This window comes from Rhea americana, unplaced genomic scaffold (assembly GCF_003343005.1).
Source record: "Rhea americana isolate MKP2758 unplaced genomic scaffold, rheAme1 scaffold_142, whole genome shotgun sequence".
Classification (NCBI taxonomy): Eukaryota; Metazoa; Chordata; class Aves; order Rheiformes; family Rheidae; genus Rhea; species Rhea americana.
In genome coordinates this window covers 721,865-748,054 of record NW_028185506.1, presented here as the reverse complement: position 1 = coordinate 748,054, position 26,190 = coordinate 721,865, and the positions used below count along the sequence as shown (strand labels likewise).

General features: G+C 35.3%; 2 protein-coding genes across 3 annotated transcripts in view; both read right to left on the bottom strand.

Annotated features, from left to right (window-relative positions):
• DYRK4 (dual specificity tyrosine phosphorylation regulated kinase 4) overlaps positions 1–16,373 on the bottom strand; it is a 37,526-nt gene extending 21,153 nt beyond the window's left edge. The window contains 3 exon segments of the mRNA XM_085298892.1: positions 12,992–13,094; positions 16,257–16,342; positions 16,344–16,373. Of these exon segments, the coding sequence (XP_085155018.1) occupies positions 12,992–13,094; positions 16,257–16,342; positions 16,344–16,373 (219 nt within the window).
• A 696-nt stretch (positions 16,374–17,069) lies between these two features.
• RAD51AP1 (RAD51 associated protein 1) lies at positions 17,070–26,180 on the bottom strand. Of its 2 annotated transcripts, none has more exons than XM_085298818.1 (9): positions 26,087–26,180; positions 25,427–25,476; positions 23,852–23,993; positions 22,921–23,030; positions 21,812–21,886; positions 21,005–21,157; positions 19,713–19,868; positions 18,631–18,765; positions 17,070–17,785 (listed from the first exon to the last, which is right to left on the bottom strand). In XM_085298818.1, exons 1-9 carry the CDS (start codon positions 26,104–26,106, stop codon positions 17,658–17,660), a joined length of 969 nt encoding a protein of 322 aa, XP_085154944.1. In that variant the 5' UTR covers positions 26,107–26,180; the 3' UTR covers positions 17,070–17,657. The 2 variants fall into 2 exon arrangements, with proteins under 2 accessions (XP_085154944.1, XP_085154946.1); XM_085298820.1 differs by having other exon boundaries at positions 18,631–18,771; positions 19,719–19,868.
• Between the last annotated feature and the right edge of the window lie 10 nt (positions 26,181–26,190).

The window sequence follows — 26,190 nt, the reverse complement described above, 5'->3', positions numbered from 1 at the left end:
CAGCTCAGGTTAGACTGTTGTATCTGCACTAATCCACTGCATATTTATAGGAGCATGCCCTGGGTCTAGGATGCTTATGTAAAAACTTATCTCCGGCAACTTTGATATATCCAAGGCACACTGGATTTGCCTTAAAGATGCAGATCAAGCTGAAGATATGTGTACAATGACATTCTTAGATATTCTGCCCTGTAACTATGAAACAGGTGCTCAGAGAGGCTGCAGGTTCTTTGTCCTTGGAGATAGCGTTGGACTAGAGACCTCTAGAGGTGCCTCACAACCTAATTCTTTCTCTATGTACAAATCTACATGCTCGCACAAATTAAATCTTTAACATGGAGATTCAACTGTTTCACCATCAACCATGATTACATCACTGAAGTTGGGCAGGTCAGTTAGAAACAGGTCCTTGGGCAACAGTGCTTTTACAGTTTATCACAGGTATTTTCTCTTCATTTGATCCATTAAAAAATTGGGGGGGGGGGGAGAGGAAAGAGTTCTTCTGCAGGCCTAAAGAGAAGACTTCAGATTCAGAACAAGCTGGGAACAGCTTTGGGTTTAACTTGGTTATACAAATTGGTTGCAGTTTGAGAGGAAAGCTCATGGGTATCTGTGGAGCAGAGGAGAATATAAGGAAGAGGAATGGTAGGAAAACCTATAATCTGTATGACACAAAGTCAGTAATTCTCATCTGTGAAACTAGAGATTGGCTTGCAGGGGAGAAATGATTATGTGCTGTAAATCCAAAACATCTCCACAGCAATCACAACAAATGCCCTCAAAATAGAATGAGTGGATTCCTGCATCCTATACATGAATGTCTTAAAACATGATATACTTCAACTAGTATGCCAAATGTCCTTGTGGCCACTATTTATCAGCACGAATTTGCATATACAATCTATGGAAAATCCCATGCCAGAATATTTTGGCAATCACTTCACATATAAACTATATATCCTGAAATTCAAGGGAAAATCATAACATTTCTTAAGAAGATGAGCCTAGAATCCACAGTCATAATCCTACTAGATATAACAACCAGGAACTTTTAATAAGAATATTGATTTTAAGGCATGTTATACTTTTTCCCACTTTCATCTAYACTTTACTACCAACAAATTTTATTTTTCAATTTCTGGACTTGTTGAAAAAGTTTTCTAAAAATCTTTTTTTAAACATTGCAAAGCATTTTTAATAGAAGAAAAGAATTTAGAGTATCTTAACAGCTTTGTGCTTTTCTACACATAAGTCAATATAAACCCAGATTTTTACAGTAAAATAGTCACTGGAAACCAAATAAGATACACTGGACCTCACATACCTGTACAGACAGTACTTATTAAGTGTTTATAATTCTTCAGAATCCTTTGTGTAATTCATTTAAATGAATTAAATAACTGATCAATCTTTATAACATTCCTGCTAAATAGGTGGATTGCATCATATTTTGCCAGTGCAGAAATTGATCCATGCTTTTAACAGTCCTACCACTGGCTGAATGGGGAGCAGCTGGCTTAAGCATTTAGTCCCAGCAGTGACTTTTTTGATGATGATGATCTAGATGACCCATCAGTACCTGCACTAGCAAAATCCTGTACATCTAGCAGGTCAACTACAGCTGACCTATTCTAACTGGTTTAATCCTTGCAGGTGTACCCTAAAGAAAAATTGCAGCAACTGTTATTATTCTACCCTGTTTCATTCTTGGCCATCCTATTAATRTAACACTTGGCATATCCTACAGCTGCAGTATTGCGTTTCAACCCCAAACTACAATATCCTGTTATTCCAGCCCTTCAAATCATGTTTTACTGGCCATTACCTTGGTAATTCCAGTTATCAACAAGAAATAGAACAACGTCCCCGTTCACTGCCTAATCTGCAATGATAAGCAGTTTTAGGTACTGAGCATTCAGCCTTCTGCAAAATCAGAAATTGCAACACATCCTAATAATGCCTAAAATGTCAGCTTATTTTTTTCAGTACTTCATTGATGACAGAAATCAGTAACGTATTAAGATTACAGAAATTATAAAATATGCAACCATATAACATACAGACTCCATTGTCTTCTCTTTTAAATGGATGTTTTATTCTCTCTGCCCTTGATCAAAACAGAATAAAGCCTGTAAAATGCAATATAGTAAAAAGCCATAATTAATGCTCAAAATACAGCAGGAATGTAAACATTTTCCCCACCTTGTCAACTATTTCTAGTCAGCATAACTGCAAGAGATGTTCATTGCAGGAGAGAGGCTGTTCATTGAACTTGCAAAAGGAAAAAAAAAAAAAAAACCACAGAGAAAATAAAATCTACCTTTATTTAGTCAGTGCACAGTAAGATCAGTTCATACACGGTACCCTGATCTGAAAAAATGGATGACCCTTCCGCTCAGCTTCAGATTTAAATCTTGATTCCTGAAATATGCCAGTGACTACTAGCTGCTCTTGTATTCTTTTAGCAGCCACCTGTTCCCTTTCTCAGCCTCCTTCTAGCCAAATGTAATGTTCCATATCTATCATGGCAAGTCAGGATAACAGACTAGCTGTTATCAGTCTGTTCTCTCTCACTGAGACTGTATGCTTGTGAAACCAAAATACACTTGAACTTGTATGTTTTCGAAACTTGTTGTCACAGTGACCTTGTCATGCAGTGAATAAAATCTATTCAGCAGAACTACCAGCCTGGAAAGTGAAGACGAAATAATACTCAACAGCTGCTTTCTTATTGGACATTAGGTTTCCTTTACTGAGGGCCGAATTGTGGCATTTAGTCTGTGGTCCTTGGTGGCATCAATGCAGAGCTGCTCTGCTCTGTGAGATAATGGGGCTCTCCTTCAGGTACAAAGAGAGAGTGCTTAGCTGCCATCCTGTCTTTTCCTTATCTCTTTTGGGTGTTGTATATGTGTGGGAGAGTACTATTGAGGTATCTCTACCTCCCCACCATCTTGTGCATAGATCTAGGACAGAAAATGCTTTCCTCCTTCATACAACTACGGAATGGCATGTTCCCTGCTGGCTCTAAATTGGTCAACAACCCAGAATGGTTCTATTTTCACTCAGAAAAAGGAGTTTTCAAATAAGAAATATATAGAACCTAGTCTAGATGTTGCCACCTTTACTAATTCTCCTGGACTGAATTTTTCACATTATGACCAGTGCTATTCCTTTGCACTCRTGAAGATGTAAGCAGTGCCCTTGCCTAACACTGCTGCAGAAGTGCACCATCCCAAAAAGCATATCACTCGCATTTTCACCACTCCCACTTTCCATTCTTCTACATTTAGCAACTATCTAGTCAACAAATCCTCACCAGTATTACCTTTTGCATACAAAAGAAACACAGCTTCTCATTCTCTAGTCAAATAATAGCAGATATTCTCATGCTGGCAGGGCACGCTCAGCACTGGGAATGCATGGAGATTCCTTGTGGTGAAGCACAGAGTGAATAGTACAAACAAGCATCAAGTGTGTCTAAGATAAATCACACCCATGCAAACATTTGCAGACAAACGTGCCTGCATGTGCACGTACAACTAGGTACACACAAACTCTCACCTCCTGCAGGTACATCAAGCATTTCTGAGTTAGGTTCACAAGAAGAGATTTAGTTAATGCTAAACAATGTAGTGTGGTGTAGGTATTCTCACTTTTAAAAATATACATTTGTGATACTGGATGTTAGCAGTGCAGTCTCCTGTTGATATCATGCATATGTACTACATAGATGAGATGGATCACAATCACTGCCCACACTTGCTAATATCATTCTTTTATGAGTCAGTATTCTGCTTATATATCCAATATTCTGGATATTTGAGGTGGAGTATGTAACAGAAAGACGTATGTTGCATTCCTTCTGGTTTGTTTGCAATGCAGCCATTTTTTTCATTAGAGATTTATAATACTCATTTATATGGATCCAGAACCCTCTAGGCCCCACTTACCCATCTCAGGTTTTGACTCTTAACTTGTTGAGAATCTCTTAACATTCCCAAAAGGGCTTACATAGGAGGGAAAGAGGAATGGACCTAAACATGCATTCCACTGTCCCACATAAAGAAGAATGTCTTCTACTTCATTTTCTTTGATTTCTCTTTCTCCTAGTGTTTTCCATTCTCCACATTTTACTTTATGCCATTCTTGTAAACACATTACTTTTTTTCATGTACTAAGTCATGCAAGAATAAAACCAATCTTTAGGATGATTCTTTTCTCACACCTGAGGAGGACCAACTGATTTCTGATAACACAAAAAACTGTGTAAAGTTTTCTCTTACATTCCTCAACAATACTCTCAAAGTGAGAGAAACCTGCCAATATTACTACTAAGTTTCAGCCATGATACATTACAGTCAAAAAATAACTAAAAAGTGTCAGATATAAATTTCAAACTTAAGAAATCTGTTTTGTAAGGTATGTATGCTGCTTGCTTCTGTAATTCATTGTTAACAAAATATGTTTACCAAAATCTCTGTGAAGTAGAGTAGTATTAGTTTCCCAATTTGTAAATGGGAAATATGGGGCAAAGAAAAGTTAAGGAACTTGCCCTGCAAAGGAACAGATATTTTGGAGTCAGAAGAGGCTGTGTTCCATTTTAGCATTAAGTGTTCAAGATAAGCAAATTCTCCCATGGAAGTGTCTCTCTTTTTTCATTAATTTGAGAAGAACCTGTGCAAGTGATGTTGATTAGATATCACAATTTTAATATCCCTAAAATTAGATTTGATTAATTTTACTCTTTATATCTTTTACTCTGTTTCTCCTGCATTGCAATGCCATTAGAATTATTATATGCATTACATTATAACTGAAAGAGATGCTGGTCTTTTACTAACAAAGGGGTGTGTCTTACTCCATCTAACCAGGCAAGACATAGAGAAGAGTACTGATGTAATACTGATAGGCAGGAAGAGCAAGAGTTAAGAATTAAAGAGGATTTGGTACCAAGACACCCAATTTGGAGGTTCAATGAAGATTAAACAGACAACAAAGTGGCTGGTGAAAGTCTTAGTTCAAATCAAGTGTTCTGGTGAATGAATTGTCAAATTCTGATGATTTGGATCAGTGCTAGTGACAGCAGATGTTTCATGGCAAAGCAGACATGTGTGATCAGTATCTCTCAAACTGCTAGTTCCATCTAATTCTGACATTTTGAAAGTGCAGTGAATTCTCCCATTCCTAAATGCTGATAGACCAAGTGGAGGTCTAGGTGGCTTTGCACTGGATTCCAAAGAATCTACAATGCTGTTCAAATCATAGTTATGCCAAGTAGAATATAAAGGGATTTTAAGGTGTGCTGTTGTTACTGATTTGTGATGGTACAAGCACTTACTCCACTAGTACTCCAATAACAATATTCTAACACTTTATTAGCTTATGCAAATGCAAATGCAATCTATTCATCCTTATTTATCCTTTTGCATCACAGAAGGACAGTAGCTTAGGCTGCTGAGACAATTAAGGCCAACTCATGATTTGCTTTTGCTTTTTTTTTTTTTTAATTTTATATTCTTAAAGCCTGATCCAAACCTAATGAAATCAATGAAAGAACCCTCTTGACAACAGTGTACCTGAATCAGGCTTCCAGTACAGAAATCTCTGGGTCTCAAATGGGACAAAAGAGAATTTTTAAATCTTAGTTTTGACTAAAAGGGTGTTTTAGTACATTTTCCAGTGTTCTATGGTTCTATAAAGGTTGGGATTGGAAAGAAAATGTCCAGATTTTCTTTGGAAGTGTTCCCTTAAACTAAGTATAAAGCAGATTTTGTTATGTCACCAATATCATTTAAATTCAAAGCACTATAACTGAAATGAAGTTATTTTAGACTTATATCCATACAACTGATAACAAAGTGGTACCACAAATCTCTAATTTTTCAAAACTTTTGTTTGAGTCTTGATTTAKCTAGATCAAGAAATCTTTTTGATTGTATATATATCATGTAACTGATTTCACAGCCATATGGTTATACTGGTCCCTCTGCTAGGTCTGGAAGTAACTGGTATGAGAAACACTAAATAGCTGTTCTTTTCATACATATCTTTCGTACTTCGCTAAGAATAATTTTCCTATATATACAAAAGCAACTGAAACATTCTTTGCAGCTGGTCATGTAACACAGGAGTTACCTTGAATACTTATTCTAATTCATCACTTACCAAAAATAATTGAGGGAATTGTGCCTCACTGGATGGTTTTTGTGCTGTTTTTCTTTTGCATATTGAATGGCACCCATCTTTAAAATTTCTTTCTGTTTGAAGGAATATTGTTTAATGGAATATAGTAAGTAAAACAGCATAAAAGCAATGCAGTTAGCTTATATAGGCAGGCAATGCATCCCATTTCTCATTCTTGTAGGCAGGCATCTAGGTACAATAGCACTGAAGGAGAAACAGGATTTTCATAAAAGATATAAGCACTTAAGCATATCAAAGACACTGGTGCATGATTAGTGCAGTGGTTACTTGCTACCCACTTCTCCTTCTGCTCTCTTCCAGAGATCTCATTTAGTGGTCCATGCTCATTCCCCAAAACCCTCTTTCCAGAAAAGCAGCAGCAGTGAGCCTCAGCAGCACAGCTACAGCCAGAGGTACAGAGATACTGGAATATAAGGATGAAGGGGTGCAAAAAATGAGAAGGGTCTGAGCTGCCTCTTATACTGGCAGCACTACCATCCCTACTGCTGCCTCTCCAGARTATTAACTGCTCCTGGTAGTGCTGTATTTGGCAAAGGGGACAAGCTAACAAGCCAGGCACACCACCTTGATTCATCTTTGATGTTGCTGTTCATCATCACTGGGAATCAATAGTTTAGGGAGACATGTTTCAGTGCCTGGACACCATGGGAAACCTCTAGGATTCGGACTGCAGTCTACATTTCATTGCAGTTATCAAATTGAGCAATCAGCTATGACCTTTGTGTGACAGACATGAATTAATTAGCTGTCTCAGGCCCTGATTCAGAAAGATATTTCAGCGCATAGTTAATCTGACGCATGCAAGCAATTCTATTCACTTCAAAGGTGTGTGCTTACAGTCTTTACTGGATCCAGGCACTTCTCAATACATAAGCTGAATTTTAATACATTCACCTCACTGTATTAACGACTGATGTGCCCAAAAGTCCACATCTGGCTCGCATGTATAGTTACTGTTAATTTAAATAAAAGATTTAAAGTATGTATTTTGCCTCACTTTCTCTTTGGAAAGGAGGAATGTGCTAGAAATTATGCCCCAGTGCTATTTCAGAAAAAAAATAAATTTAATAGACGAGTTTTCCTATGTCTCTAGGGAAATAGATCAGTAATACTCTCTTCATGTACATTATAAACACAAAGAGTATTAGGGAAATTTCAAAGGAGAACTATTTTCTTAACTATTATTTATTATTGTACAAATAATAATCACATTGTACAAATAATAATCACAACAGCACTGCTTACCATATACACAAGTGTTGTGCTGAACTGTCTTGATACTGGTTTTACCATAGTCTTGTCTCATACTTTGGACAATAGCACTCATTTTCTTATCCTGTGTCAAAGACACTCCCTGCATCTTCAAAAACAATATATAAATTAAATTCATCATCAGAACAGTAATAAATCATATTACATATTAACAAAGAAGAAATTTGCTTACAAATCCTTTTCTATTACAATGAGATGTGCAGAAAGCAGCAAAACTGTACACAGGAGTTTCTGCAGGATATGCTCAGTAATATAGCTCAGGAGTGATAGGTATCAAAATTCGGGAGGTAGGCACAGTTCCCACATAGAAACAGGTTGACTGTGATATGTGGAGGACAGAGTGGTTCACATCACTTTAATAACATACTTCCCCACTCTTTCAGGAGCAGCTGGAAAAATCTGTCTCCAAATTTCTTTGGCTAGAATGATGAATAAAAATAAATCAAGAAAGGGAAGTGGAAGCTGATCTCAACAGAGACAAGCTCATTTATATGTTCCAAAATGTACACAGTTCGGTAGAGAATATAAATGCTATTATCACTTATCATTATTCATCGTAAACTCCCTGGGGTTAATGAAGATATAGTGAACAAAGCTGACAAATGAGGAGAATCAGACCTTGTATGTACAATTCTATAAATTAGAGATTGAAAAAAATATTCCCATACAGACCCGATATTTTCTTTAAATTATGGTTTTAAAAATAGACACCAGTTGCACACTCATTCAGTATATTCAATGTCACATCTATAWCTTACTGATCTGAACGCTTCAAAGAATTTCTGCAGCTCTCCATAATTACAGCTCCTTTGTAGGTAGCCTGAATACCTTATCTTAGTCGATATATCACATCTGTTGTTCCTTTGTGGCCACATCTGAACGTTTCCTACAGAAGGCCATCTTTTCTGCCCATTACTGGTTGCATGATCCATCAAAAGGGCAGGTGGACTGGATGGGGGGAGCCGGGCGAGCTACAGGATGCTAAGGCCCATCTGCATGGCAGGAAAATGATCTTGGGAGTGTTCACTGAAGGTTCTTTTTTTCAAATGCATTGACTGGCCTGCCTCTCCAAAACATGCAGGCTGGCAGTAGCTTTGTGATTACTTCTGTCCAGTCATGTGAACACAGCCAAGGAGAACACCTTTTACAAGGAATTTCAGTTCTACCTGAAACCATTACAGAAGAGCTAGATATTACTAATATTGCTATGATCAATCTACTTGGTCTTCATACGTGCAGACACAGAGACTTAGCCTACACTATGTCCTGCTGAAAATTAATGCCTTTTGTATAAGATATGATTAAACCCAATCAATGCTGAGAGGGTCAAGCACAAGTAGAATTTTAAAACTCTAATGGTTATAGATTTTGTAAACCTATCATTCTGATTTCCATCTTACATTCAATTTCCTGAAAAGTTTAACTTTTAACAAGTAGTATTCAAGGACTTACTAAAGACAGAGTATCCCATAATCAAGCCAACTGTACACTGCAGGCAGTGAATATGATTACTTTTAGTAGAATTTCTATGGGTGATGTTCTAATATTTTAGGGTATTTCAAAAACAATTTGAAAGACTTCAGAATATAAGCATTTCCTTTGCAGCTTTGCAGCTTATAAGACTACTTGTAAAATTCATGCTGAAATTGTAAATAGTAGTCTGAGAAAACACAGATGATTACCAAAACTGTGCAGTGTTAAAATCTGGAATCTTATGATCAAACATAACTACGTATGAATGAACACTATAAATGGTAAAAAGGGCAAGAAAAATGCCTATGAGTCATCAGGCAACAGTCTTCAAAGGCATTTTAACTACGCTGTTTGGACACCGGTACCAAGAAACTCTGCACCTTAAACTAGTTGAATTCTATCTTCCTGCTATATTAGATACTAAAATAGTCTGCAGTGTTGAAAGCCCTTGTGTCACTCTTGCCAAAACTCTATGACAAAAAAAAAAAAAAAAAAAAAAAAAAAAAAAAATAAAAAAAAAAAAAAATAAAAAAAAAAAAAAAAAAAAAAAAAAAAAAAAAAAAAGATATATTTAATATTCAACCAAGTTTAATCTATTTGACACTTATTGCCAGGCCATCTTCTATGTGTTTCAAACCTGGGTGCAAGTTTGAAAGAAAACAGCCACAATCAGTATTTTCAACTACACAAATCTATGCACCATACTATGGTATGAGAGGGTTGATGGATTTAGCATCAGCCAGTTGCTCCAGGAGTTCACAACAGAGCCATTGGCTCTCAGAATGGAACGTGACTATCTGAGGTGTTTAGACCACTGACTTTGGCAGTGGTACCTGTCACGCATCCTCTGTATGCTCTGGCATCAGGAAGTGATAAATAGGACACTCTAAAAGGCAACTCTATCATTATCTTGGCTCGGTCTTAGGCAGACATAACCCTCCCATATCTGCAGAAATTATTCACCTTGTAAAAATTGTTACTAAGTGGAAAAGATCATAGTTAAAATTAAAAGTATTATATGCTAGGTAGAGATGGCAAAATGGTACCTTGCTGTAAGTTCTACCTAGGATATTCCCCAAAGGTTGATTCAGAATTGTTCCATTTAGTGAATTCTGCTGTTGTTTTCCAAGATCAGTAGTAAATAAATTATTTTTAAAAATAAAAATAGACAATAGTAGTTATTACTGAGCATTAGTCTCAAAAAACTGACCTAAAGCCTCCTGAAATCAAGACCAACTGCAATTTCAGTTGAAAGAGATTTCAGACAGGTATGAAAACCTTGTGGTTTAAACCATGTTGTTATTATTAAGAGTAACTTTCCTGAGTTGAGCTAGTTAAAATTCATTGTATACACTCTGAGAGGATAAAATATAGGTAATATTTGGCATATACCCCTCACCTCCCACCTCTTTTCCTAATGGGATGTGTTATCATAGATCATAAGGCTAAATACTAAAGAAACTGCATATAGTCAACATTGCTATTGTCTGCTCTCCTCTCTAATGAGTTTAATTACAATATATTTTAAAAACGTTACTCTTTCAAACATCAAACTGCTATTTATGATTAGTAACAGTCATCTAGGTATGTCCAGACTGAGAGCAACTGACAGCAACAAGACGTTTCTTTGTGTGTATTAAAACATAAACTTCAGCAAGAAATAGAGAGGCTGGAAGAATACTGTAGTTTCATGATCATTTTAAATGAACACTGTTGCTAAAAGAAGACAGAGGGCAGTCTGTTTCTGCCTTTGCTATTTATTCTTAATCCTCAGCTGTCCTCTCTTTCGTACCAGCACAAATGTTCACGAAGCCATACAATAAATTGGATCAAAAATTAGTTCAGGTTAAAATTAACCCAGAAAAAAAGAATATCAGCAGAGTTTTAATCTGCATCAGTTCCTTTCCAATTTACTTCACAGTGGTAGAAATGTTGAGTGTGGATAAGGACAAGGGACTGGGGTTAGAAAGGGCCTGATTGCCATTTTCAGTAGCTGCCCTGCCATGCTTATGGAACAACACCGTCGTGCTTAGCCACTGCCTTTACTATCTGACATTTTAATTGAGAGCATAGAAACATCTCAGCTAGGTTTGTCCTCTCTTGCTGGGAGCTTTAGAAGTAGAATAATTAACTGTTCCCATCCCTAAGAGCACATAGTTTCAAAGTCAGCCATACAAGATGAGAAAGGGGAAAGATAGACACCGTTTTGTAACTTGTGAATAATTCTTTGCCATGAGTTTTGCATGATCTTAAAAACTTTGCTTTAATCCCTTTTAAAATGGAAGGTTTTTTAAATATTGAAATATGGTGACTCTAATAATTATATTTGCAGGAAAGTAAACATTTAACTTTGCCCTCTGTAGCGCTCTGAAACCCAGCATACGTTAGCTGAGGCAATGTTGACAGTTCTCATTGTTACTTAATTTTGAAATTAAAGTTTTTGAAATTACAGCTTGAAATACAGCATGTTACATATAACAGAAACTTGCTTAGCCTTTAGTTCCTTTTATATTCCATAAAGGAATATAACCTTCCTGCATAACCATTCTGCAGGAAGATCCCACATAAGCATTAATATTCCCAGCAGCCTAATTCACTGGATCACTGATCTTCCCTGGTGGCATTCAAATAACAGATCAAAAGCAGTGTCAGAACCCTGACAGCGATTAACAAAATAATTGTGAATACTCAAGCAGAGATTATTTTCACTTAATTCAGTAGGACTTCAACAATCCAGCAAGACGGAAAATCACAAGTTGCACCTGAAATTAAGCTATCATAAAATTAGCTATGAATTCCATATTACTGATTTATGACTGAGAATGAATCAACAACATCAGAAGTACTCTGATTACTCAAGGAAGTTCAAATAAGAGAAAATCAGCTATTCTGCACTCTCAGGATTTTAGCCACTTGCAAACTGCTGATGTTTGGAAGTTGTCCTTAATGCCAGATTTGACTGGAACACACATTTAATACAAATAAGATATCCTTATGAATCTTTTTCTCATCCATATTCTACTGTCACCTTCACAAATCTCTCAACTGCTCATTCCCTGATTTTCATTGCCAATTAAAGAAAAAAGAGTTCTTCTTCCAGTTGCATATGGATCATCTATCTCYGTGCTTTTAGTCTTCTAGCAAAACACACAATAATCCAAGATGTGCAACTATGCAGCACAACATAACTTACATATCACAGCAGGTTAAAATGTATGAACGATTGTGTAGAATAGCAACTTTATTTTTCTTTTTAAATTATTTTTGAGCAACCTTGAGTCACAAAAATCAATTTTGGAGGAGAAAAGAGGACTATTTGGGAATCAGGATTAAAAAAAAATCTTTCATTATTATTATCACATTTTGTTTTTACACAGAGAACCAACACTATTGGTTCCTCCAGTMAAAAGACTCTGGGTCTCCGTCAGTCATGAAGAAGACAGATCAACATGTCTTTGAAATCTTTCGACAAATTGTTACAATTCAAAGAGGAAGTACACAGACAATAACAGTATTAGGTGGTCAAGCTTATATTGCTTGTGTCACATAAGTTTTCCATCCTTTGATATTCTGTGTATATAACATCAACAACTCTTCAAGTCCAAAGGAGTTGTGAGATGCAATGCACTAAAGCATATGTCTACTGAAAGTCCTACTGAGGGAGAGTCAGGACAGAAGCATCCGCTTGCCGTGGCAATCAAATGTGTAAGGGAGACTGAGCAAGCCAAGCTATGGTCCATCCTGCCATCTTAGGCACCCTGGTCCCTTCCAACTCCTTAAAAAGAGGTACGTATTAGTGCATAGGAAGTTAGACTTCCCTGCACTACTTCAAGTACAAAGCTCATAATTAGCACTAACCTTTGTGAGAAGAGCCCAGAGAATGAAGGAGGATTTGGATGATTACCATGCAATGTGGTCCTGGACAATAGCTGCCAAGTGTTTCCTTTCCTAATTTTAACATAGTGAAATAGTATGGCATTCTGAATTATTGAAGAAAGTAAATCTATATTTCCAACTTCTGCTTTCTGCATAGTTCTCTTACCTTTGGTTGTGTTGAGTGCATTCTTTTCCCTGACTTCACTATGTTGGGGAAGATGACAGATCTGCTCATTCTTGTATTTTCAGACTTGTAGGTAATTTTGTTCCTATGAAATGAGAACAGAGAAAATCAACTGGACCACCCTCAAAAGTTACATCAATATTATTTCTACTCAGTTAGGAATGATACATATTATATTCGAGGAAAGTGATATCAAACATCCAGGAAAAGAATTATATAACAAAGCCAATCAACTAAGTGAAAAAATGCACCTACTCTTACCTAATTTATCTGTGAAAGAGTATTAGACTACAGCTGTGTTCTTGATAAGATGATTAATGGTTATTAAATTTCTGTTTGTTCTTCTAGATGATATTTGGGAGTAAAAATATAGATAGTTGGAAAATATAACCTTGGAATACCTTCTGGTTACCTTTTTTTCCTTTCTCTTCAGCTAAGTATATTAAACATTTAAAGATACAATATGCATTATAGCACATATACTGTAAGATAATCTTTTATTTATTAAATGATAATTGCCTTTTTCATAGAATATACATGTTCAAAGAATCACTGACATAAAGATTCATAAGATCATCCTCAAATCAGTGCACATTTATTTTCTACAGAAGTGAGAGTGGAAACCCACTTTTCTAGCATTCACCAATCTTGACGATATGGATAACCAAACACTGGGCTGCTGAAAATTGCAAAGTACCRGTCAATGCTAATACAAGTACAGTATATACATTGGAATGTCTTCATTCTTATTTTGCTTTCTGCCAAAGTACTAAATGTAGCAGACAATTCTGTAGCAGATCTAAAGAACAGTTAACTATGCAAAGGACTACCACCTAATATTCTCACCATCTATTTTTATCTTTTATTCTAAATTTCACTGTAGCACCTTATTACCATTTCTCTAATGTTCACATACACCATCCAACTCTGATATGAGCACACTTTGCAAATACTGATGTTAGCCACACATCCTTTCCTTGCTGGAGTAATAACAATATACTGGAGTAATAATATACTGCCCTCTAGTGCTAACTTTTTGTATATTGGTACAGACATCTGTTTGTGTTCTAACTTTTGTTTGTTTRTTTGTTTGTGTACCTAACATTTTAAGTTTCTGCTGCAATAGAGATAACAATGTATTTCTGAAAAAAAAATCTGATTATAATTCTTCAGAATCCTTCATCTTAATTAATCCTGAAAGAACCAGGAGATACTCAAGTAAGATCTCTCTTCTGTTCAAGGAGGGAAACAGGCAGATGATCTGTCCGCTTTGGGTATGACTGTCTTGGCCCTAAGATCTAAGATTAAGAAAAAGGATTTGGTTGCAACAGAGGAATTGAAATGCCTAAGTATTAAACAGATAGAGATAACCTTAAGCACAATATGGAATAATTCTATCTTTTACATAGAATGTCAATTAGTCAAATTAAGTCTTTACCTGCTCTTGCTAAGTTAAGGCTGGAAAAAAAGCTACCTTTACCTTTTTAGAAATCAGAGGCACACCAATTAAAAAAGCAGGGTAGAAAAAAAAAAGAAAATGACATTTTGTATTTTCARTATCCCATTAACCAAAAGCATAGAAACAATGCATGCTCAAAGTCTTTGTTAAAAACTTACACAAGCATATTGAATATTGGATGTATGAGAACTGTAAAGATTCAGCACAGCAGACACAGATTTAATTCAAATAAGATCTGTTTTTTCACAGCTTTTGAACTTCTCAAGAAAATGATGTCACACATGAGTGGAGAAAGACCAACACTTCTTTGAAACCTTGGGACAAACTTTAAAATGCAAAGTGCAGTTGTCTGTGTAGAAGATCACAGGAAGTGGTAACATTGATTTTGCATCTTTGTGGTTTGCACTATGTTAATAGTCTGTGGGCAAAGAAAATTGAGATAATAAAATTGATCAAATATGACAGACACTATATTTACCTGCTTATAGACAGGGCACCATGTAAAGTACATCTAAAATCCTCTACCAAAATTCCAGAGAAGTTTAGGAAAGAGTAGGCTATGAAATTGCTATGCAGTTTAATGATGCAGTTGACAAGCTTAGCATTTTTGTTCCTATTACAAAAATAATCAGAAAAGGTTTGTTTCTCATTATTATATTACACAGCTCTGAGAAAGCAGTAAAAAATTCAATGTAGAGCCGAGTCTGAGCATAGAAACAAAGTTTAAATTATTTTCAAAAACTTCTAAGTAGAAAAAGATTTTATAAAAAGCATCTCTAATACTAGATTTTATCATAAAAGATCACTCACACATTACATTATCTACTCCACTAACTTATAATTCATGTATCACTACAACCAATTGTTTATTTATCCTCAACTCCCTCAATTAAATTTGTATACAGATGATTTTATTTATATTCTTAACATTTTTATTTTATGTCATGAAGTTATGTCTCTGAACATAGACAGGAAAATCAGAATGAAGACAAAATTATACAATATTCATAAAATATTGACAAACTCAATTTTAAGGAAAACTATTCTACCAAGACAAAATCTCTTTATCCATCTCTCTCCTTTTATCCGCTGTGATATTCCGACACCACAGAAATATTTGTCTGTGAATATCCTATCTCAGCTGTTATTTGAGCACCACTGAGGAACTCAAAATGTAGTGCTGTATCTAGGCTTCATAGACACAGTAAGAATTTCTCTGGCACGCTTTCTAATCTTAACAGTGACTAAAACTCCCACAGAAAATGAATGTAAGTTCTCTAAGGATTATAAATGTAGACTATACAATAGAGTTCCTGAGCATGGATAAGTCAGAAAAAATGAATGAGAAGTGGATCCAAAAGCTTTTCATTCTAATGCTGGAGTTTCATGATACTCATGTCTCCTGCAWGTGTGTTCAGCATCTTCTGAAACCTTTTATTCTAAAGCAAGAAGACCCAGACCTGCGATTGCTTTTTATTATTCTCTTTTAAATAATACTCTGTATTTTTTATTAAGAATATTAAATCTAACATCTAGTTCTTAACATATTAAAAGGTAAAAAGTAGCTAAAGTAGCAGTTCTTAAGAGCTGCTGAGCCAAAGCATCAATGTTAACTGCCAATCTGTTGTTCCTAGAGCTTAATGCAGGAACACATCTTCTGAAAAATGCCCAGTGAATCCTCATTTTCTAAAATAAGAGTCTACTGGACTTGTATGGCACCAAGAACGAGGAGAGGCAGTGGGTGTACCCAAACACATAGATTCATCCCACCAATCAGCGTTACTTAACCTTAGATTTTGTTTTGTAGGTTTCCACCAGTTTTGCTTGTCTGATGATTTCATTGTTTTTGGTAGCATTATGTCCACTCTCAAAGAGAGTATCAAGTGAGAGATGCACTGATGACATAGAAGAACATCTGGAAGTATATAATGCTGCTACAGAAATATTCAAAGAAATTTCACATTGCTGCGTCCCTAAGATTTTGCCATTTTCAATCTATTTTTTTCTTGAACTTGTCTAGGATGAAGCCTGTAAATTAGTCTTCGAGTATGGTGTCTTCAGACCAGTGGAATTTTGCAGATTATTTTTGTGATGCAGACATATCTCTATGACAAATCTGCATTCTTAGGTCCTAGCAACTAAAATGAACTGAAATGTAATGAACAGGGAGCTTTACACTAAAGAGTGGCTTCTCATCTCTAAAAATAAAGTACCCAGAGTTAAAATCAGAGCTGCCAAAGAAATCTCTCTGCTGTTCTGAAGAGGTGATATTTAGATCATACAGAGCATCTACTCAAGACAGTTATGACTTTAGAGGAGTTAGTAGCTTTATGCTTAAATAGAAAGTTATTTATGTTTGTGGACTAACTGTGTCTAAAACCAGTATTTCAATCTCCTGATACAGTACTTCAATACTCCATAAAATTCAGTAACTATGCACAGTCTTACAGTCCTCACCAAAGACTACAGAACCCAAGCAAAAACCTCATGGACTGAGCCTGACTATTGCTGTTGACTTCCAGTAGAAGTATTTACGTGCAAAAATATTTGCAGGACTGTAGCTAAAACTTAGAAATAATATTCAAAATTAATAGAAACAACTACTATGACTACTCACACATTTATTTAATTTTTTATTTTCAAAAATATGTTCTAAACAGCATTCATATTTATAATACATAAAAATCAATAAAATCCAAGTATAAGATATGCAAACATCAACTAATTTTGAGAAAAAGTGAAGAGAATATTTCCAGGAGGGCGGAAAGTGATGACTTAACTTTTTCAAGAAATATTTTTAAATCTATGACTTTGACTTGTGTTAAGAACCCATTTGAGATACTGAATTCTGTAACTGACACAGTGTTGTCTAGACTATATTAAAGCTAAGAGTCAAGGTATCAAGAGTTAAAATTACCACAAACATATATCTGAGTATAATCCATAAAGAAGCTAGTGACCCAGAGGCCACTGGGATTAACTAATTATCCAGGAGCACTTAAGGATGCCTAGTATTTTTCAGAACAAAAATTCTCTATAGTTTCAGACATGTACAAAAATGACTGTCCCACAAACAGATAATACCATGAAACTTTTACTGCCCACTGGTTTTCTGCCATTTATAAGCAAAACATCTTCCAAAGTCCTTTCCAAATACAGTCCTTCAAGTAGCATCTTGTCACCGACCATTCAACTGCTGGCAGCACTTGGATGCAGTGGTTTGACTCTTGCTAGTCTAGAGAGGCCAAGTCTAAGACATTGAATAGGTGACTTAACCAAAACATGTTTCACTGAGTTATTACTGCTTCCTGATGCAGCTGAAAATAATTTAAAAACAAAAACAAGATGTAAGAAATTCAGAGAAAAAAAATAACCATACAACTGCTGTCTTTTGATAGCTTTCATAGGAGAACAAAAAAAAACTATTCTAAAGACATTGCAAAAGGGTCTGAACAACATACCACAAAAACACATGAAAATCAGGATACCAGCCAGGCAATCTATTTTCCAGCCAATGCAGCAAGTGTAGCTCACAGTTTTAAGTAACCAGCAACACACTGAAATTAAACCAATATACAGTGCTGGACAACTACAGAACAACTGTTCCCAAAATGCAATCTGCTATGTGTTTTTTAGGAATTCCCTACAGAATCAGACAAGGGAACACAGTGTCAAGTAGGAAAAAAAGCTTAAAGGTAAGGAGACAAACAGAAAAGAAATGTTTGCAGCAAAGGAGAGTAAATAGGAAGGAAAACTTAAAAGGAAACAGGAGTCAGCATCAATATGTTTAAACATCATAAAATATATATCTTATATAATATTTTTCTAATATTATTTGTTTAGACTAGACAATAATGTACCATGCACTAGAGAGAGCGAACCTTATCTAGAGAAATGGCCACAGGACAATCTCTTGATTAAGATTTGATCCACATTCTGAAAAGTCGTTTTATTATCCTACCTACATAGAGGAGTTAAGTATGCTGGAAAAGGAAAAGAAGTATAGCAATAACTTCAAAGAATTCTAAGGTGAGAAGAGTATCCTGCATTATTAAAGGGCAGTAGTTGTTCTGAAATACTGTTTGTTTCTGTTTTTAGGAGAACTTTCTAAAAATTGAAGTCAAACAATGTATCTGTGTATAGTTAAGAGTCTTGCATATACCTGGTGGTATCCATTTAGGTTTCTTGCCTGTTACAGGACTGGATGTGCACAAAGGTCTTCCAACTGGTTCTGAGGAACTAGACATCTTCTTTTGTGTTGGCTCAGATTTTTGTTCTGTTACCCATGAAGCAGAAACTACAGGTAATAGTTGGAAAATAAGAGTGACCTTAGAGAAAACACTCTTTAACACTGAAATCATCACACTGCACAACAGTCCAGCACAACCTCTTTGAATTAAGTGAAATGAAAGTGCATGTKACTAGTGTGTCACATCTTCAAATCAACAATTTACATTTAAACAGCCAATCCTATTACACCCTGATATTTCGACTCTGGTTTGAAAATAAGCACTACAACAAAATTTTGTTAATGGTATGTCAGGTATTAAGTTTTTAGGATGGAAGAATCTTCCATCAGATCCACAGCAAATCAAAACCAAATTTAAACTTAGCGACTGCAAATGCAGACCTAAAATTAAAACACACTGTCCAGTCAGACACAAGATTAACACCAGCATAAGAATTTTCTTAAGCTACTCAGATGAAAGTAACTTGCTTTTGCAGTATAGTGAAAATTAAATCTGAAAGGTATGCATATGCCATCTTTTTCACAAGTGTTTAGTAGCACTGGCATTGTTTAGCACTCCTGTATTTTAAAATTAATATACTGAACTGCAAGAACAGGCCATGAGACTATAACAAACTTAAAAAAAATTTCCAAATCACTCACTGTTATTTGACTTTTTCTTAAAAAAATAGGTACAGTTATTTAAAAATGGACTTTTCATTCTCTTTCCTCTGCTTGTATTGTGAACAGTGTTACAGTCTGCTATAAAGCCTTTTTTTCTTTCAGAACTTTTCTCCCTTACTTTTGTTTTTACTCTGCATACAGTTAATTTTTTACCATCATCCTGCACAGTTAAGTTTGTCAGCCATTTTCATCTACTTCTTCAGGTCTTTTTGCCACAATACTTTGTTTTTAAATTTGAAAAATTATGATAAATATCAAAAAATGATTACTATGAAAAGGGAAGACATTTTTATTATGAAGAAGCCAATTTCAGATTCATAATACAAACTTGCCTGTAGTTTTAATCTTGGATTTGGGGCTTCTCTTTTCTCTATCAGCTTGCATCTTTTGTTTAGTTTCCTTTTTATTTCCGTTGGCTTTCTTCTTTTTGATAGCAAAATCTTCATCATCATCTTCACTATAAATTGAATCTTCTTCTGATTCCTCACCTACAGCAAAGAAAAGAGGTCTCAAGCTTCTCATCTCCTTACAGGTAATATAACTTAATATTACTCTAGTGTTTTCTAACTACATTTTGAACATACAGAACTAGGATGTCTTAAAGATGCAGTATAATAAATTTACACATATTTATTCACTGAACTGGGAAAGGAATGACTGCCATAAAAAATCTGTATTTACAGATTTCTCTCTATTTTAGTAACTCAACATCCAGATACAAACTGCATATAATAATGCATTTAACAGTTTAGTTAGCAATCAAAAATATTCTACAAGTGTGATATGAAAAAGTTAAAACCATTTGGCAAGACTTTTGATTTTTACATATTCTTAGTCATGAATATTTAAAATGAAAAAGATTATAAAGATTTYAAAGATTATTTTAAAAAAATCAGACATTAGCAAATCCTAAACATTATTTTCTATCAGTGGGAATATCTGGATTATCCTCAGATATTTTCTTTCACTGATTGTTTACAAATATTTTCCAATAAGCCTTGCAGTAAGGTGCAAAATAGTGACTAGAGACATATGGTGAACAGAAGAGAGATCTTTATCACACTCTCTAGGCATTCAGTAATAGGCTGCTGCCAGAAGCAGAGTATGAGGCTAGACTGACCTCCAATCTGATGCAAGCAGGGTTTTCTGAGTGTTGAGAATTAAAGGAAGGAGAGGAGGGAAGCTACATTCTTCTTTAGTAAGTTTAGGCAATGCTGACATGAAAGTCCTAACACCAGACACTTCTCTAGAGTCATTGTTTTGATGTAAACCCCAGACTACAACTGAAAAAATAAGCAGAGGCTTTTTCAGGAGGCAAAAAACATTTTTCCTGGACAAAGAAGATAGAACAAATTCCAACTGACATAGTGCAGCAACACAGAGAAACAGCATTATTTTTGCCGATTTGAGAAATTGTACAAATAAGTCCCAAGGACCATTTAAGCATTTCAGTCTAGAGTTACTGCCGTAGTGTAATTGAGACTCCATTAGCAACAATGCTTCAGTAAGGGGGAAGGGAAGATATAGTAGAACCAGTATACATCTCACTGAAAATATAATTTTAATGTAATTAATCACATTCAAAGCACATCAAAGGAGAGGATTTTTTTAGAAAAGAACGTACAAGGTAGAGACTCTGGTTCAGACTCAATAACACGCTCTCTGTCATCACTTTCCAGGGTCAGTAACTTCTTCTGTTGTGATAGAGCTTTAGCTGCTGCTGTCCTTTGCCCATGGCGTCTTTTAGGTAYGTTGTCATCTACAACCTGATTAAGACCTGGAAGACAAAAGGTGGTTAAGTAATTGCATACTTAATAAATAAATAAATAAATATTTAAGTCTTGTGGTCAAGAATTGATTTTAGATATTAATTTCTAGTTATTCAGTTACTTATTTTTGTCCTTTTTATAGAATAATATTACTTGCTTTTTTTCACGTCATTCTCATTTTTAACTGACCTATCCTGTACTTTCTGCTAGCAAAAGTCAGCAATATTTATCTGTAATCAAACCAACAAAAGGACAGAAGATCAAAAATAAGATTAGAAATATGAAAAAAATTCTTGAGTGCACAGCAAATGTTTCAGCAACATTTACTTGACCTACAAATACTTAGACATTATGGCTCCATTAAGGAGTTGAGGATATTTATCCTTAGCCTGCTGATGAAGTAAATAAAATCAGTATCTTATAACATCCCAAGTCTACTGCTTTTTCTAACTAATAATCACAAAGCAGTGGTTTTCCAATTTTAAGAYTGAGAACGCATTTTTTATTAAAAAAAGAATGTATCCTTCAAAATTAAGCATGATTTAAAATAAAGATTCTTTTCCCACATAAATGAAAACAGAAATTATTGGAAACAAAGCAAAGTGTATTTAAATGCAAATTCAAACATTTCCTTGAGAAGACAGAATATGAAAAAAACTTACATAAAAGTTCACTGTCTACACTGCAGTTGGAAAAAAACGGTCTCCCACATACATTTTCTGATTTTATAGTCTCACCTGTTTTAGGATGCAAATAAAAATAAAAAACAACAAAAAGTTAGGATTTTTAAACTATCTCTATTATAAAAAGTCAAGATTCTAAGAAATGAAAACAGTATTTTGCTAAATAAATAATTTGGTTAAAAATAGCTAAAATCTTACAAAAAAAGTTATTTTTCTCATAGGAAAATCATGAACAGAGGAAGACAGACCTAGAAATACTTATTTCCTAATCATAATACACTGAAAAAATATAGGATTTTCAGTACTTTTTATTGTAAAATAAATTACGTCATATCCAAATTTACTGCACATAAATAAAGGTTGTGTAGCTCTTTATTAACAGTGAAAAAGTTTAAATACTGAAATTAATACAATTAAAATAAGAAGTACTTGGGAAAACACTTTACTTATATTTTCCCCCTTCTTATAAAATTGGAAGTAAAAGTTCAATTATAACAAAAAATTAACTCCAGCTTTTAATTCTTGCAAAGGTTAAATCAAGAAAAATCCTTTAGTATGCAAAGCATACAGTGTGACAGTCCAAGTCTAATGTAAATGATGCTGAATTTTCTAAAGTTTAAGTTCATATTCACCATATGAAATTGAATCCTACTCACTTCCACCCCTACTTAAATTYAATGGAGGACTTCCAGTTACTTAAATGGCTACAAAAATCAGGTTCTATGAAGGAAAGCTATCATTTACCAGAAAACTTTATCCACCTAAGCGTTCAATATTTGAAATAAAAGTTTAGTGGAAATTTCTGAATAACATCATAAACATCATTCAGTATACTACATGCTTTGGAAAGACTGAAGTACATATTTTGGAGAATAAAAGAATTTATTTTAAAATTATTTAAATAAACAAATTTAAATTTAAATAAATATATTTATTTAAATTAAATTTATATAAAGTCCTTATTCAAATTTCCAAAACTTACAAAGCGACCACTAGAAACATAACTTGGAATTACGATAAACTGCATTATATGAGCAAGGAAAAGCTTAAGAAGGAAAACGCTAACATGCATTGAATTGTAAAATAACCTTGTGCTCCTGAATTTTTCACCTCAAGGACATTTGCAGATGTTTCTTTGACAGACAAGGCTAAAGCAACTTCCAGATCTCTTTGGTAAAGTTTGTCATCCAAGGATATCCTGAAAAAGTAAACATGCTACATAATAAAACCATGAAATGAGTGCTACAGAGCTATTTCTGACTCATGAAACTTTGAATTCAAATGCTTGTACAAAAAGTAACATGCAATACATACTTTATGACATATCATACTATAAATTACCTCCTGGAAAGTCTCAGAAATTCAGAGAACACCCTTATATTTAAAGCACACCATGCTGAGAAGTATGATTATTATGAAGCACTGTACACATTAACTAATAACTGGTATTGGAAAATGGTTTTACATTTGCTTGAAATAGTGTATTGAACTGGAATATTTATACAAAATATTACCATCTAAATAATCAGAATATTATTTTTTTCATTATTTTCTATTGAACTTTAAATACGTTCTTTTTTAATCAGACAAACTTGTCTTTATCTTTCTCAGTCTGGGATCCTAGGAGATCTGAAATATTTCAGAACTATTAATATTGTTTTGTACTGTAGAAATACCAAGACATGATCAGATACCAGCTTTCATAATACAGATTACAAACTATACTATTACAAAATATTACTGCTTTTGTACATATGCAGGCAGTTTTCTGGAGTTTTTTGGAACTTACATGTAAAATTTAGCTCACTACTTAGGCAAGTTTTCTTGACTCCAGGTGTAATTGTAATATCTTTGATTCACAAGTGCACCAATAAATCCCAAACCTATCACACCAACATGTTCGATCTTTACTTTTGTATGTTTAAAATTCTAGAAAAAAAAGAAAAAAAAAACTAATATTCCTGCTGAAATCCAGCTTTCTACTTCACAAACAGCTAACCAAATCTCAGCATCTTTCACCTTTTACTGGGCATCTCCTTTTGTGATGGAGTCGATTCTTTCTGTGGCTTTTTCTGCTTTTCTTTTTTCTCGTTCTTCAGTTCCTTGAGGTGTGTTCTGGATTTTTTGCTTAGCGGTGCAGCTACACAGGCAAAATCTTCATCTATTGAAGAAACAGTAACAAGCTTTAACTAGTTTTCTCCTATAATATTCTTCCACATGGCAACAAGAAGTCATCCAAATTAATTTCATCATACACTGAGAATACACCAAACAATAGCACCCATATAGACCCATCTCAAATTAACTGTATTTTTAAAGAAGCAGCCAAGTATAATATTATGTTCTTAAAAGTATTTTAAATGAAAACTTAACATCATCTCTTTTGCATATACTTCTACGAGGTGATTATTTTAATTTTTATTACTAATATTTCAATAAAGCTTCAATCTCCAATGTTTTATCAGATTTCCAGTAACTGGAAGTTCACTTTTTGATACATTGAACAATAATAATTTTTAACAGTAATGACTGTCAATAATTATAGCTTTTGGTATTTTGGAAATTGTTCCGCTAAATGATTCTCACTGAAAAAAAGTAGTTTGCTCCACTTTTCTTACCATTTTCATACTGTTTCTTACCAAATACAATGTATTTCTCTAGTTTTCATGGAAAATAGAGGGCACGAGAACTGCCTTTCTTCTGACTGAAAACATTGCAGATCATAGTGTGAAATAAGGGAAAGTAAAATAATTTTTCAGTGCTCTTCGAATGATACAGAACCCTATATAAGATCACTAACACTTCTAAAGAAAACCATCTTAAAATGTCTTTAAAAGATATCTTAAAAGAAAACATATCTTAGAAGAAAGCAGACTAGACTCTTTAATATTAAAAATGCTCACTCATAAACTAAGAGAAGTTGTAGACCATGTTTAAACTCCTGAAACTATGACACTGGGTTATCCACACGACTCTCATGGGACCTTCAACATAATTGACTTCACCTCACTTCAAACTCTTCCCTTAAACCTGCAAACAGTGCAGGAAAAAAAAATCATGAAAGTAACCAAATTCAGTATGTAAAATGTGTGAGATGGAGAGAACTTAGAGGCAAAGGAGAGCTCTAATGACAACAAGTAGCTTGCAGACTATTTTTCATTTCACTAAAACTCTAAATCTGACCTATGTATGCCCAAAATCCATCATGACACAGAGTTAAGGGAAAAATATTACATCCATGTACAGATGAGTGAAAGTATATATTGAGTTACAATCTTGTGAACTGATCATCCAGAGGACATCAAATAAGTACTTATCATTGAAAACTGAGGTAAGGAAAGAAATCAGTTTTCCTGCAATAACAAGACACAATGTATTCACCAGTGCTATCACATCCTGTTCTTACGCTCTGGCTTGCAGTCATCTTATCCTTCCTGAATTAAGGTTTTTAAAAATGTGCCTAGACTACTTCCAGAAAAAAYAATAACAGCTTTGTCACTGAATTAATTCATTAAAAAAAAAGTCATCTGCCAAAATGTTGGTGGCTGCATTACTGTTTAGCTTTTTCGGTATGTGTAATGACAGACCACTTACCATCACTATCCAGATCTCCAAACTGTGAATAGTCAACAGTTTTCTTGTTCCTGTGGCAAAAACATATACCCTTAATGCTCTTGGATTCAGAATCTTGACTTGTTAACGCTCAATTTTGGGTAAATTATGAGAAAAAAAAAGAGAGAGAAAGAAAATAAACACTGTATGCTCTAATCTATGCATAATTATTGCTATTGAAATGTGCTTTCCATGCAGCTTTTAGGTTGCATCCTACTTCACACTGCCATTAGTCTAGGTGTTGCTGGGGCCTGAAGAGGCACAGGCTGATCTCTCAGAGGGGCTCAGGGGTAGGCTGCTCTTGGTGGGACACCGACCTCTCGGCTCCCCCACCCAGGTCTGCTGCTTCTTCGGGGTACGAAGGCAGACTGAAGGCTCACGGGGAGGCCAGCGCGGCCTCAGCCGACTCGAGGACCAGAGTCGCGTTCAGCTGGAAGGCGAACACCGCAGTCCCGTCCGCAAGCCTCACTGGCTCTGACGGCGCCCCACAGACCGCCGGGCGGCAACGGCCGCCGCGCGCGCGCGCCGCAGCCTTTTGAAGAAACACCTCCCTGCGCCGTCTGCACTTCTCGGGCGGGCGACCGCCGAGATAGGGGCTATCCCCGCCGCCTCCTCCGCGCTGCGCGGGGCCGCCACACGCACCTTCGCATTGGCCGCGCCATCCCCCCCGCGCTCCACTCCGCAGCGCGACGGGGCAGGAGCGCTGCGTCCGATGACGACACTGCTTCTCCTCCCCGCCCGGCGCC